The following is a 15,358-nucleotide window of genomic DNA, read 5'->3' as shown; positions in this document are numbered from 1 at the left end:
TTGGCTTTTGGAGACGAGGGAACAGAGAAAGGTTAACTTTAATTTCCCACTGTCGCGTCTTTTAAATAGGAGACATCTTTGTTACAAGACTGGGGAGGCTCTCTCTTTGGGTGTGTGTTCCTCTGCCCAGGAAGATTTTCTGGACTCATAGACTCCACAAGGTCAGCCTTCAACTCAGCCAAGATAATGTTTTTGTATTAAGAATATCATCCATGTGTTAGAAATAGTGAACTTCCTTGGTTGGACTGTTGGAGCTTTGGGCCACAAAATCAAGGGATGTTTGGTGCCAGATGAGGACTTCTTTGGACCTTTCTGGAGTAATTTCACCTGGATAAAGGTAACAGGGACAGTTCCCTGGAATTTACTTCTTTCTTTATGTTGGGCATTCTGAAAAAGAAAGACCTCTGGTGTTCTTTCACCACCAAAGGATTGTCTCAGACACAGAGGTCCGCCCTTCTTTACTCTCCTGTGGATAGTAAATGCCTTTTTCCTAAGGATACAGTTATTTGGGTTGCTTCTGACCTACAGAAGAAGTCACCGCAGAACCTTCTCTCTCATTCAACCAAGTGCGCTCGTGATACCACTCCTAGCTCACACCCTTCTCCTTCCACGTCCGCTCAGCCCTTTCATGGCATGGGAAGCTGTAGGTCATTCCCTAGATCAAGGGGATGAGTATGTTTCACTCTTTGAACCATTAGGAAATCTTCCTCCAATATCCCTAATAAGAAGGTGGGGGGGGGCAGTCTCCATGCATCTGTAGGAGCAAGGCTTCACCAGTTTTGGATGAACTTGGAAGCAAGAGGAGTGGAACCTTGGATTGTAAGTGTTTACTTTATTCCTTTCAAGAGCGTTCCACCCTTATCCAGCTCTCCATTAGCTTTGACAGCCTACTTGGAAAATTCAGATTGATTCATTGCCCATCAAGAGAAATTTCATCCCTCTTGCAGAAGAAGGCCTTAGAGTTAGAAGAATTGCTAACTCCCGGGTTTTATAACCAACTATTTGTAGTCCCAAGGCCTCAGGTGGGTGGAGGCCCGTGTTGGATGTAAGCACTTTGAATCTTTTTGTCTGAAAGACAAAATTCAAAATGGAAACTGATCAGACGGTTTTGTCAGCTATTGGTCAAGGGGATTGTGTCCATTGATATGAAAGATACTTACTTCCATATCCCAATTCACCAAGACTCAAAGAAGTTTCTTCACTTCATTTTAAGAAACAGAGTATACCAATTCAGAGCTCTGTGATTCACGCTTTTGACAGCCCTGTAAGTGTTTACCCACGTCTTAGCCCCCATTGTGAAATGGCTGCACCTAGTCGGGGTAAAAGTCTCTTTACCTGGATGATAAGCCTCTTTAGTTACAGACAAAGAAGTGCATGGAGGACCTGCAGAAAACTATCATTGGTACAGGAGCTTGGACTTCTGATAAATTTGAGGAAGTCACAGTTAGTTCCCTGTCAGGAATGTCTATTTGGGGATGAGGATAAACTCTGTGACTTTTTGAGCTTTTCCATATCAATAGAGTGGGGTCATGCCTTCAGAAGGTGGACTTTTTTCTAGCCCTCAAGAGTGTTGAGCGAAGGGGTGGATGAGCCTACTGGGCACCCTATAGAACAGTTCGTGTCCTTGGGGAGACTACACATGAGAAATCTCCAGTTCTTCCTAAAGATACTGGAAAAGGAAAAAATTTCCTGACTCGTTTGTGTTCCAGGCCTTATCCATTGCAAAGAGTGAGTGAACTCAAATCGGTCCAATCGGTGGATAAGAGAGTCGGTTTTGCTCAAGGTAATGCTGTATGCGCATTACCCGTGCAATTTTTGGCGAAGAAGGAGACCCCGTCCAAGCAGTGGCCTCGTTCTTTCTTCATTAAAAGTCTTATGGACTTGGTAGGTCCAGAAGATGAAGATATGTCTTTTTGTCCGGTCAGAGCACTGAAATTTTATCTGCAACGGACTTAGAAGATTCGGGAGCCCTCCGATCACCTGTGATGCTCCATGAGGAACTCATCGTGCCCAATGTCTAAGAATGGCCTGGCATTCTTCTTGAGAAATCTGATTGTGGAGGCTCATTCTCAGTTTAAAGTGTCAGATTTTAATTCCCATAAAGTGAAAGCTCATGAAGCAAGAGCAGTGGCAAAGTCGCTTTCTTTTAAGCATAACCTCTCTTTTGATTCCATTATCCAAGCGACGTATTGGAAATGCAGATCATGGTTTATTTCTCTTCTCATTACCTGTGTGAAATTGAAACAATTTACGACAACTGCAGTACCCTGGGTCCGTATTTAGTTGCTGGCATGGTGGTGGGTGAGGGTGTATAGGAAGTCGTATCTTCCTAGTCTGTTCTCTTCACCTTGAATTGTAATCTACTATCCAAGGATCCCCCCTCCTACAATGAGGGATTCAGCCATGTAACTACTTGGTAAGTTGCATACATAAAAATTGCATTTTTGTAATAAAAAAGATTTTATGTATACTTACCAAATAGTTACATGATCAGAGCTCTCGCTCCTCCCCTCTCATGGATAGGAGGGCATAAACAACTTGATTTTCAGTGCTGAGTTGGTTCCACTCTACCCTGGTTGTGGGTGGGGTGGGGAGAGGGGTATTGCCTAGCCAAAACAATAGAATACTACTGCAAATTTGAAAACTCTAGCTGCCAATGGAAAGAAACTATAGCTATAACTACAGGCAGCCCTCGGTTAGCGGCAGGGGTTCCGTTCCTGGCCACCGACGCCAAGCAATTTTCGACGCTGAGCGATTTTAAAGCCTACGGCCGCCGCGCAGCTTCTTTCGAAACTCTAGACCTAGTCAAAGGCGCCGTAATCCCACAACGGCGCAATAAGTAAAATTATATTTATGCAGTATAGTACTATAGAATTTACTGTATACAGTACATGTCGGTGTCTAGAGGATGTAAAGATATAATAAAGTTTATACAGTGTACAGGTAGCTAGTGTTCAGGTTACGATCATTAGTCTCACGATAGTTCGATTTTATGAAAGATCAAATTACAATAGCCTAACTTTATCCATCTTCTAGTTACATAGGTTCAATAACAGCAAAAGAGAATGATGAAAGTATGGTTTTAACGTTATACTCGTTGCGTGAACGTGTACAGCCATGAACAACCGAACGAGAAACAACTTTTTTTTTTTTTTTTTTTTTTTTTTTTAAGTACAACCGAACTGGATAACATCTGTTTGGCTTGTATTTCGATCATCGTACTACAGTGCAACATTACCGTATTTGTTATAAATGGCGTTATGTATAGAATAGAACTGAGATATCTTAATGTAATAACTTTATTCGCTATAGATCAGAGATCAATATAGATTAAAGATCAATAGGGAAATATACCGTTAAATTTAAACCTAATTATAACTGAAGCTGAGAAAACTGTTCAAGCTGCTAATGACTATTATCGTACATCGGCAACAAAGATAAAACTGCAGTAAACGTCTGCCATCACACACAACTGTAGATAAAATTGGGATAAAATCATTTTAATCAAAACTACTGTGCTTGAAAGAACACATGTTACTGTTGGTTTCACGCCAATATAAGATAAATAACGTAAAGTTCGCATTACGATGATATAAAGGATTATTACGAACGGAATCACATAATTTTTTACGCAATAAACATGCCGCCAACGTAATCTGTTAACGAAAAAAATAGTAGTTCACATTCACAACGAGACATATTCAATAAATATTTCCACCTAAAAACACGCTGTATAAGGAAAAATAACTTTGTCTCATATAAGTCAAGTATATAGATATTCGTTTATGCTAACTAGAAGCAAGAGCATTCGCTCAGAATTGTGTTATGGTGAAACAAACTCGTATTCATCAGCTGATTTCAAACCACAACATTGGCCGCTCCGCAGAATACGGGCTTAAGTTTGCTGTAGTATTTTAAAATACAATAATATGAGAATACATACAATATTCTTGGATACAGTGAAATAATGTATAACTTTTTAAAGGATTTATGGAAAAGATGCATAATTAATAAAATAACACAATGCATTTTTCGGAACTGGCGGACAAGAACGAACATGAAAAACCATCCCCTGACAACGTGGAGCGTAGTTACAAAGGCTGCCTTAATTTGTATCTTATTTCTGTCCAAAAATGAAAATACCTTTACGTTATATATTTTCATACACATTTTAAACATAAAAGCATAAACATTTGAAAAATCGACACATCGATCGCTAAATTTGCACTCTTTTTAACTCTATATTTTCAGAAGAGCGGCAGACAGCAGCATACAAGAACGAACTTGAAAAAACATCGTAGTCGATAACTTGAAGGGGAGTTTCAAAAGCTGCCTTTTTATCATATTTCTGCACAGAAATAAAAATACTCTATTCGTAATACAGTTTCATACACATTTTAAACATAAAAGCATAAACATTTATAAAATCGACACATCGATCGCTAATTTGCACTTTTTTTAAAATCGATATTTTCGGTAGAGCGGCTTACAAGAAAGAACATGAAAAAACATCGTATTTGATAACGTGAAGGGCAGTTTCAAAAGCTGCCTTTGTATCATATTTCTGTACAGAAATAAAAATGCCTTTCACGTAATACATTTTCATACACATTTTAAACAAAAGCATGAACATTTATGAATCGACACATCCATAGCTAAATTTGCACTTATGTAACTCGATATTTTTGGCATAGAACAGCGTCAGAGGCATATATTTTACCCTAATACCTACGTAATAACTCTCCATAAAATTTTTTAATATAATTTGCATAACCTTTATGGTCTGAACAGCATTTCTACAAATGCATGAACTCGTTAGACAATGGCGCTAGTGGCGCTGTTAACTGAAATTTGTGCCGTAAAGATACCTTTAAAATGCCTTATTTTTTTAATGAATATTTTTGACGACCGCCGTAAAACCGATTCGCCGTTGAGTGATTGCGCCGTTAACCGCAGGCCGCCTGTACTTAGTAAGTATAGATAAAATTTTATTTTATTATAAACAAGTCATTTTAACCCTTAAACGCCGACTGGACGTATTTTACGTCGACATTTTTTGTCTCTCGGGTGCCGACTGCACGTATTTTACGTCGACATACAAAAGTTTTTTTTTAAATTCGCGGAAAAATACTTTTAGGCCTACCAGCCGAAAACTCTTGAATCACGCGCCTTGGGGGATGCTGGGAGTTCACGGATCAAGGTGTTGTTTTGTTTACAATCGTTATGCAGGCGCGCAAGCACGAATTTCTTTCTTGCCGCACTAAAAAGTATCTGTGACACATCTCGGAAATTATTTCGTCACTTTGACATAATTTTTTTACCATTTTAAATTAGCCGTTACATAAAGTTTTATATATGAAAATGTGCGCATTTTTATGTAGAACACAACAAAAAAATACTGATGATTGTAGCTTTTATCAGTTTTGAGATATTTTCATATAAATAACGATAAGTGCCAAAATTTCAACCTTTGGTCAACTTTGACTCTACCGAAATGGTTGAAAAACGCAATTGTAAGCTAAAACTCTTATATTTTAGTAATATTCAATCATTTACCTTAATTTTGCAACTAATTGGAAGTCTCTAGCACAATATTTCGATTTATGGTGAATTTATGAAAAAACTTTTTCCTTACGTCTGCGCGGTAACTCTTCCAAAAAAAATCGTACATGCGATTGTGGTAATGTTTGCACCATTTTAAATTAGCCGTTACATAAAGTTTTATATATGAAAATGTGCGCAATTTCATGAACAATACATCTAAATACAATCCATGGTTGTAGCTTTTATCAATTTTGAAATATTTTCATATAAAAAATGATAAGTGACAAATTTTCAACCTTCGGTCAACTTTGACTCTACCGAAATGGTCAAAAAACGCAATTGTAAGCTAAAACGCTTATATTCTAGTAATATTCAAGCATTTACCTTCATTTTGCAACAAATTGGAAGTCTCTAGCACAATATTTCGATTTATGGTGAATTTATGAAAAAAATAACATTTTCTTTACGTCCGCGCGGTAACTCTTCCGAAAAAATCATATGTGCGATTGTGGTAATGTTTGCACCATTTTAAATTAGCCATTACATAAAGTTTTATATTTGAAAATGTGCGCAATTTCATGTAGAATACAACAAAAAATAATTGAAGGTTGTAGCTTTTCTCATTTTTGAAATATTTGCATATAAATCACGATAAATAGAAAAAAAACCACGTTCGGTCAACTTTGACTCTACCGAAATGGTCGAAAAACGCAATTGTAAGATAAAACTCTTACAGTCTAGTAATATTCAGTCATTTATCTTCATCTTGAAACAAATTCGAAGTCTCTAGCACAATATTTAAATTTATGGTGAATTTAAAAAAAAAACTTTCCCTCCGCGCGCGGATTCTCCGCCACAAATCTCTGAAATGTGTACGTCCCATTCTCGGAATATTTGCTCCGTTTCATATTAGGCATTTCATAGAGTTTTATATATGAAAATGTGCGCAATTTCATGTAGAATAAAACGAAAAATATTTGAAAGTTGTAGCTTTTCTTATTTCCGAAATAATTGCATATAAAAAAATATATTTTAAAAAATTCTACATTCGGTCAACTTAACTCGTCAGATATGGTCGAAAACTGCATTTGTAAGCTAATATTCTTATAGTATAGTAATATTCAATCATTTGTCTTCATTCTGAAAGAAATTGGAAGTCTCTAGGACAATATTTAGAATTATGGTGAATTTTTGAAAAAAATATTTGTTGACGTCCGCACGTTACGAATTCATGCATTATTTTGTGATAATATTTTCTCTGTGTTCCTTTTATCGTTTTACAATGTGTTATATACCAAAATGATCGCAATTTAGTGTACATTACAACGAGAAAAAAAGTAACTTTTTACCTTTAACCGTTTTGCGCACAGCGCGATTTGAATACAATTATATATGAAATTTCATTTTTGCGCTATCATATATTGCATTATTTATATATGATAATGATAATTTTTTTCATTTCTGATGGTTGCATACTAAACTTCAGGCAATGACAAAAAAAGGAGCCAAAAATGAACTCTTAATCTTGAAAACTAAGCGCGCTGTGATTTTTTGAAAAAAATATTTTTTCCGTTTCCACGCTCACTCTGAAACACCTCCGGCACACGGGAGACTTTTTTTTTTTACCGCTTCGGCGTTTAAGGGTTAAGAAGATAACCTTTCTGTTGGGGTTTCATTGTGTAGCCCCATAGATAGAGATGGTGGTACGATGAGTGCACCTCACACTGTAGGCATTAAAGGTTCTGTGCAGCATCCCTTTGACCCCTGGCTGAATGGCCTTTGCTGCCCCAGTGCTTGGTGTTACACCTAAACTTAATAAAACCAACCAACCAACCAACCCGGGCTGCAATCCCATTTTATTCCTTTTACTACAGCACCATTGATTGTCTCTTTATTCCATTTTACTTTCCCCCCTCCTAACAATTGTTTCTTAGTGCAACTGTGAGGTTTTCCTCCTATTATACCTGTAGAATCTTTTTACTTCTGCTTTTCCTTTTAATGCAGAAGGACCTCATAGACCCCAGTGCTTGGCCTTTGACTTGAATTTTATATTCTATTCTATTATGTTCTGTTCATCCTCTAGGCATGTAGGTGAATTTCTGCTTTTTATTTTTTTAGATGTTATGTACAATGAATGGGTTTATACTTGTTTTGGGCCAATAGGTATTAGGTAAAGTTTTACTAGCAGCAGATATATTTTTTAAACTTTTCTGTCTTATCCGTCTTATGACCATTTCTCTTCTTCATTCATCTCCAGAGACTGAGTCTCCAGGGGTTTTGGGCATTTTTGTCCCAATTGCATCTCTGTCCATGTACTCTAAATAGAAAAGAAAACACAAACCATTTGCCGATTCTGTCTTAAAGTTAGAAATCATTGGTCTATTACAACAGCTGGGGACTTCCACTAGTTGTCCTGCTGCCTGTCTGAACTGTGATTCAGTCTCAGTGTTTTGGGTTTGTTTTGACCAGACTTAGCTGTTACAAACAGTTTTCAAACAAGCCCATCAGTCATGTACTTATTGGCCTGCCTTCCGTCACCTTGTTCTCACCGGATCAAATTTGATTTTTGCAATGAGCTTGGTGGTCATAAATATATTCTGTACATTGAAACGGTAGCCTATTGTTTTCATAATATGCAATATTGTGACAAATGGCTTTCTGATTTATTATTCAGTACAGGCAGTCCCCAGTTATTGGTGGAGGTTCTGTTCTCAGAGGGTTGCTGATAAACAAAAACCTCCGTGAACCGAAACTCGGCATTGTATGGCGCTTATGGCACCAAGTTTCGGTTAATGGCACTGATGACCAGTTAATGGCACCTCTGTTAGGTATATTATGGTACCATAACTCTATCATTGGCACCTTATGGCGCTGATAACCGAAAATCAGCCCGTTATGGTGCCATGAATTGCTGATTTTATGGCATTAGACAAGCCCCAAAAAACCAGACCGCCATTAACTGAGTCCGCCGATAACCGGGGATTTCCTGTACATATTTTCATTTTGGGCAGATTTGAAACTTTTGCTTAATGTTTCCATGATCTGCAATGTTGCAGCAAATGTCTTTATTATTTTTTACTCCAATAGTTTGACTTTGAGCAGTTTTATATTTATTTGATAAGCTACAGTAACTGTAAAGATATTTGAACGCTATCTGAAAATTAAATGTGGCATTATTTTTATAGGAATAGGTTTTATTAAGTGTATAATTTTGAAATTCACACAGCTATAAGATTTATAGTTTAATCACAAATTATTCCACTGAATGAAAAATTCTAAAAGTTACTCTTGTCCAACAGCAAACAACAGCTGAATTTGAAGAGGTGAAGAGGATGCTTATGGAAGAGAAAGTTGAGGCAGTGAAGCAACTAACATTAGAGCACGAACTGGAGATGGTAGCTTTGAAAGAAAAATGGCAAGAGGAGGATTCTTCACGGCAAGAAGAATTAGCCACCCTTAGTCTGGTAATTTAATTATCTAAACTTTATTGAGAAGAAATGCAATTAACATTGTTAGTGTTTTTGGTACTACTGGGTTTGGATTGTTTTGGTCTTTTATCTTATTTCCCAAACAGATTAGACAGCTGAAGCTTCTGTACAACTTAACAGCTGTGAATGGTTTTTATCATCAATTTACTTATCTCTGCAGTTCTGGTATATTTATTGAAAACTAGGAAAAGTTCTTGTGAACAAACTGCTACTGAAAAGGAAGTGTTAGGAAACTATTACTGCCCTCTAAAAACAAAGCTATGTTTTACCAGCTCACTCAGATATTTAAGAAAAAAAATTGAATCTTTTTGCTGATATCTCCTAAAATAACATTAGAAACAGAATACATTTCAGTGGCTTTCATGGTGTTTTCTTTTGGTCATTGCAAGGATCCATGAAGGACCATCATTGAATGCTTAATTGCTTATGACAGGAATTGAGGAAGCTACAAGGGAGATTGAAAATCAGAGCCCCATGAAAGCTAATGTATGTAGATGATTAGTGTTAGTAGAATCAGTTAAAAGGGTGTGAGAAATGTTTAAAAGGTGAGAATGAAATGGGGAAGAGAAGATTGAAAGTCACTGTAAACAAAGCCAAGTGTATGGTGTTCAGAATGGGATTGAAAGAAAAAAGTCCCATTGAGAAAGTCAGTGTTAATGCTGCCGCAGAAATGTAAGGGTAAATTCAATATTATTTGTCAAGTGTAACAGGCAGTATCACAAGAGATGCCAGCAATACACTGTAAGTTTAATTTTTTGTATATGCAACTTACCAAGTAGTTACATACCTATAGTTTCTAAATCCATCGGCAGCTAGAATTTTTGAAATTCGTGGTAGTGCTAGTTTGTTGTGGTCAGGTGATACCCCTCGCCCACTATCAGGGGAGAGAGGAACCAGCACCTCATGAAATTCAGTTGTTTCTGCTGGCTGGTACTGTTAACACAGTTCAGTAGTCTGTGGAATTTTTGGAATTTCTTTGCTGTCACTCTCTGTTGGAGTTATTTCGTTAAGTATTCTTAAATATTGGTAGCCATTTTGGCTATATTTAACTATTTAGGAATTCATATAAATAGTTAAATTTTGCTCCTATTTTAGTCTTAGTATTGGGTTAATCTGCAGACATGTCTGATACTAGCTCAACAGGAATTAGGTATTGCAGCAAAGGCTGCAATACAAGGCTTGCCAAAGCTTGTACGTAATGATCTGCATTCAATTTGCTTAAATTGTAGGGGTCAGACTTGTACACCAGATTAAACTTGTGGGGTTTGTGTTAATTGGGACAAGAGAACTTGGAAAATCTTGACTAACTACACTAACAAGTCAGAAAGAGATAAAAAGAGGAAAGCAGCTTCTAGAGCTAAAGCTAAAGGCTTAGTTAGTCAGGAATTGTCTACTGAAAACTTGTCTCTTTCTGAACCTTTCCCATCACTGGTTAATCCTAGTCCTAATCTTGACTCTTTTTCATCTGTACCTGATGCTGTTGCCAACCTAGAAGCAAGAGTGGATAAAAAATTTTCTATCTTGCTTCAAGCAATGGAGAAATTAGGAGCGTCCGTTAAAACTCTAATGGACAAGGTAAGTTGTGAAGTGAGTGCCAATGCTAGTGTTGTGGAGGAGGTGGTTGTTCATCCTGTCAAACTCCCCAGAACCTGGGAGGAGGCATACTGATAGCCCAAGGGAGGTCAGTGGGGTCTGCCCACGAGCAGTCGCCCCCTCGGGCGATCCTGTTAATAAATCCCAGGTCGCAACAGAGTGCCATTGGAAAGGCGTCTCTAAGGAAGTGAGTCTTTCTTCTAGTGCATCTAGCTCTGGGGAATCTTCTCCCAAGCGCCAGTGGGGCTTCATTGACAAATCCCGTCCATTGAAAAGGAGGGCTCGTAAGGTGTCTCCTCCAGTCCCCTGTAAAAAGACTAAACCTTTTCAAGAGGATCAAACTTCATCTTGTTTTGTGGGACTTTCCAGAGAGATTCTCTCAGGATCTGGAAGGAGAGGGACACCGAAGTGAGAGGACTGCGCTGAATGGCTTCTTTGGCCCCAGTGCCTGGGCTTTTGCCCTAAAACTCATACATCCATCCATCCAAAGTGAGAGGATTTCATCCTCTAAGTCTTGGTCCTCGTCTAGAAAGTCTTCCTTTGGTAAAATTCCTGCGACCTCATCGGCACTGGTTCGTACTTCTCACACAGAAGAACAGGTAATGCTTCCCCACTCACGTGGAAGAACAGGTAGTGCTTCCACCAGTCTCACCTGTTGTTCACGAGACTTCTTTGTTACAGGAGCCACTGGAACCTATGATAATTTAAGAGAAGTTGGGGCAGACAAGAACCCACAAGCTCCTGAGCGCCCATTGGTGACACAGTTTTCTCGAGCTCCAGAGGATCTATTTTTGCCCAAAATTTTGTTGGCTCCTGAGCACCCATTAGCACCCAATCATCCATTGGCGCTCGAGCATCCATTGGTTCCCGAGCATTCATTGGCACCTGAACATCCATTTGTGCCCTAGCGTCCATTTGCACTCGAGTGTCCATCGGCGCCCAAGCGTCCATCAGCGCCCGAGCATCCATCGGCGTCCAAGCTGCCACAAGTGTCGAGGCAGACAGGTGCGCAGCTGGATCAATATGAAGATTTTAGACAATCTTTGTCAACAGTTACGCCTTTTGTCTTACCGATAAGGTCACATGCTATGTATGGCTGCCCCCAATCCTTCTTTTTCAGCCATTCAGAACAAGTTGGACAGCATCTTGGATTTTATACAGTCTTTGGTGCCGCCTGTTCAACCTCAAGAGAACTTGTCGCCAATTACATCAGCCAAAGAAGAGGAAGAAGATGAAGAGTCGTCTCTGACAGCATACAAATCACTACTGTTTTACTTTGTAGTTAATTTTTCTGATTCGTTCTCGCCAGAGTCTTCCTACATGGGAGACAACCAAGAGGACTCGGTGAAGTTGCCTAAATTAGTGTTTTCTTTTTTGGTACGGAAGGTGTTGAAGAATATTAACCTTTGGCTTGAGGAGAAGAGGGATCAAGGCAAAGAGAACTTCAATTTTCCTCCTTTTTGTCTTTCAACAAGAAGACATCCATCTATGTTATGAAACTGGAGAAGCTTTCTCTTTGGGTGTATCTGCCTCAGCCTAGGGAGACTTTTCCAGACTTATTGGCTCTGCAAGAAGATCAGCTTTCAATTCAGCCAAGATAATGTTTACGGCTTCAGAATTAGATCGCCTCATAAAGAATATCATTAAGGAGTGTGAGGTGATAAGTTTCTTTGACTGGACAAGACAGTGGGAACCTTTGGCCGTAAACTCAAAGATTGTACAGTGTTCCCCCCGTATTCGCAGATGATGTGTACCAGACACCCCCGTGAATAGTTAAAACCCGCAAAAAGTTAGAACCACGACTAAAAATGCTTATAATTGCTTATCTTGAAAGTTCAGATACCAAATGTATACCTTTAATAACATCCTACTTCAAATATATCTAAAATTACTAACCTATTACTGTATTAATCTTTGAGGTTATATTATTAATATCATCTCAAAGTCATCTTAAACATTTTACCATTAAAAATATTACCTACAGCCAATAACAATAAGAGGAAGAGAGAGGGAGAGGAGAGAGAGAGAGAGAAGAGCAGAGGATGCGAGGAGGAGGAGAGAGAGAAGAATAGAGAGAGCAGGTGAATGGCAACATCGATATATCTGACAATCAAGAGTGAAATTATGAATTATTTCTGAGACAGAGAGAGAGAGAGAGAGAGAGAGAGAGAGAGAGAGAGAGAGAGAGAGAGAGAGAGAGAGAGAGAATAACTCTTAAACTCCGACTCCTTCCCCTTCGCCAATACTCCGCCAATACATATATCAAACTGTCATTTACTCACCCGCCCACCTTCCTCCACGTGGATAAAAAGACTGGGAATTGCTATTTTTAATTCATCTTATTAATATTAGAAAATTAGTATAAAGGTAAATCATTTATTTATACTACGAAACAAATAAACACGTAAGAAAGAGAAGAGAGAGAGAGAGAGAGAGAGAGAGAGAGAGAGAGAGAGAGAGAGAGAAGATGTTATTGTTACTGTTTAATCTCATTAAACTTAATGTATTTGTAAACTAGTACTGTATACTATTATTATTTATTTTACCATAAATGTAATGTCCTTAAAGATACACTTATACATACAGTTACCAGCCCAAACAGAGGGCGAGAGTTACCACTAAGACATACTATCTGTTGTGGCAAGAGAGAGAGAGAGAGAGAGATTCCGAGAGAGCGAGAGCAAGAGAGGATCTTTGAGAGAGAGAGGAGAGAGTGGGGGGGGGGGGGGATCCTTATTTAAAAGCTGAAACTGAAAGGTAGATTATCGATTTTCCTTTCTATAAAATACTATCATTATCTTGAATTTGAAAATTAGTGATATACTATTATTTTTTTTTTTTTTTTTTTTATCCTTAGTATGCAAAAATATTAATAAAACATACATGTACCATAGAAATTCTCATCTCAGTAAAAGAAAAGAGAGGGAGAGAGAGAGAGAGAGAGAGAGAGAATTTACGTGATCATTAGAGGGCAAAACAGTGTTGGACCCCAGCCACTCAGCTTGCTAGTGGAGTTCACAGAGAAAGATGCAACGGGTAAAATGCATTTTCTTTTGCATCTTACATACCAATTTTTTTATTTTATAAAATAAAATCTTGCTAATTACACTTTAGTCATTTTCTTATGATATATTATTATTGCTGTTTTTTAAATTAATTTGATTGAATATTTGAAAACCCATCAGTATAATCATTTATATCCAAAAAAAACATACAGTAGTACCGGCGAGGTACCAAATAATTCCATTCCGAGGGGGTCGCCTTTTTTCGTACTGAAGTTTTCGTATCTGGACCACATTTTAACATATAAAATGGCTAAATCGTTCAAGTTTCCTCCCAAAAACACCCCAGTAAATATATTTCAGGGCTAAAAACACCATGTTCTAGGGTTATGACGCCGATCCGACGGAAGAATAGATCTCCAAAAGCAAAAATATGTAAGAACTTGTACCGTTTTGGTGAATATTCAACTGCATAATGTTCAACCCCATTTTTATTGCATATATTGAGGACTTTAGCATATGTCCCAAATTAGCAATAAGCTAGCCTAAAAGTAGCGGTTGCTACTGTAGCCTATAAGTCTATGATTCTGACATCAAACCTAGAAGCTAAAAGCTTAGAAATCCATGCAATTTAAAAATGTATAAAAATAATCAGTATGTACTCATTTCAAATAATTATTAATTAATCATTAAACTATAATACACAAAAACAAACAAACAAAAAAAACCTTCCAATCGATGTTTACATTCAGCTACTTACTTGTCTTATGAGTATCGAAAAACGAACGCCAAGCAATCATTTTTGGTTCCTAGCACACAGTAAGCCATAAATTTTCATTTAGTATCTCTCTTCAAAACTAATGAAACTACATTAAACAGTATAATAACCATTCATTTCTATTCTTTATCGCTATCTGTACCTAATGGAGATAGCGAGAAAACTAAGACAGCTATAATGAAACATACGTTTACGTAACGTATAATAAAAACAGAAGCAAGGGGAATTCTAAAAAAATATGTATTTGTTGGAGGGAGAACAGTCTGATTTTATTTTATATTTATGATATCATAATTCACAATTTTTTATTTTAAATGTATTGCATGTACTCATTTCAAAATAAATTTTATTTTAAGTAAAACCATTAACTATCCCAATAACACAAAAAAAAAAAACCAAAAAAAAGCTTCCAAACTTCTGTTTACATCAGCACTTAAGAGTATCGAACGATCGCAAGCAATCACTTTTGCACGTAAGCACCATAAATTTTCATATCTCTCTTCAACTACTGAAACTACCAAAAACAGTATAATAAAAACCAGCATTCTATTCTTTATTAATTTCTATCCTTGACATAATGTTTTTTTTTGTTTATTTTTTTAAAAATGTATTTGCATGAATAAGTTTTTCAATTTTGGACAGAATCAACCTTTTACCATAGAATACTTAAAAGCACAAGGGGTAGATGCTGACCAATAGAGCGAGCAAGGACCTTATGGGGTGACGGACTAGCATCAGGAAACCAATGCTTCTAGAGCGGGGAGGAGGTGGCGAGTTTACTCAGTTGGCAGCAGCGGGAGGAGAGTTTTAAAAATTGTTACTCGGTGGTTGGTTCAGGCGAATCTCGGGACGTTACAGCAAAACTTTCCGTTATTTCTTGGATTTTTTTGATTTAGAGCCTGGATTTTTCGTTAATTGCTTTCATATCTCGTAGTCCGTAAGTTGAGCTTTTC

The 15,358-nt window shown here is 37.5% G+C and overlaps 1 protein-coding gene across 1 annotated transcript in view; it reads left to right on the top strand.

Annotated features, from left to right (window-relative positions):
• The window catches only part of LOC135221176 (rootletin-like), a 364,024-nt gene that overhangs the window by 104,105 nt on the left and 244,561 nt on the right, over positions 1–15,358 (top strand). Inside the window, exon 10 of the mRNA XM_064259000.1 lies at positions 8,844–9,008. Within this exon, the coding sequence (XP_064115070.1) occupies positions 8,844–9,008 (165 nt within the window). The remainder of the gene's footprint in view (positions 1–8,843; positions 9,009–15,358) is intronic.

This window comes from Macrobrachium nipponense, chromosome 2 (genome assembly GCF_015104395.2).
Source record: "Macrobrachium nipponense isolate FS-2020 chromosome 2, ASM1510439v2, whole genome shotgun sequence".
Classification (NCBI taxonomy): Eukaryota; Metazoa; Arthropoda; class Malacostraca; order Decapoda; family Palaemonidae; genus Macrobrachium; species Macrobrachium nipponense.
Note: the sequence above shows the minus strand (reverse complement) of the source record. Positions and strands in the feature narration are given on the sequence as shown.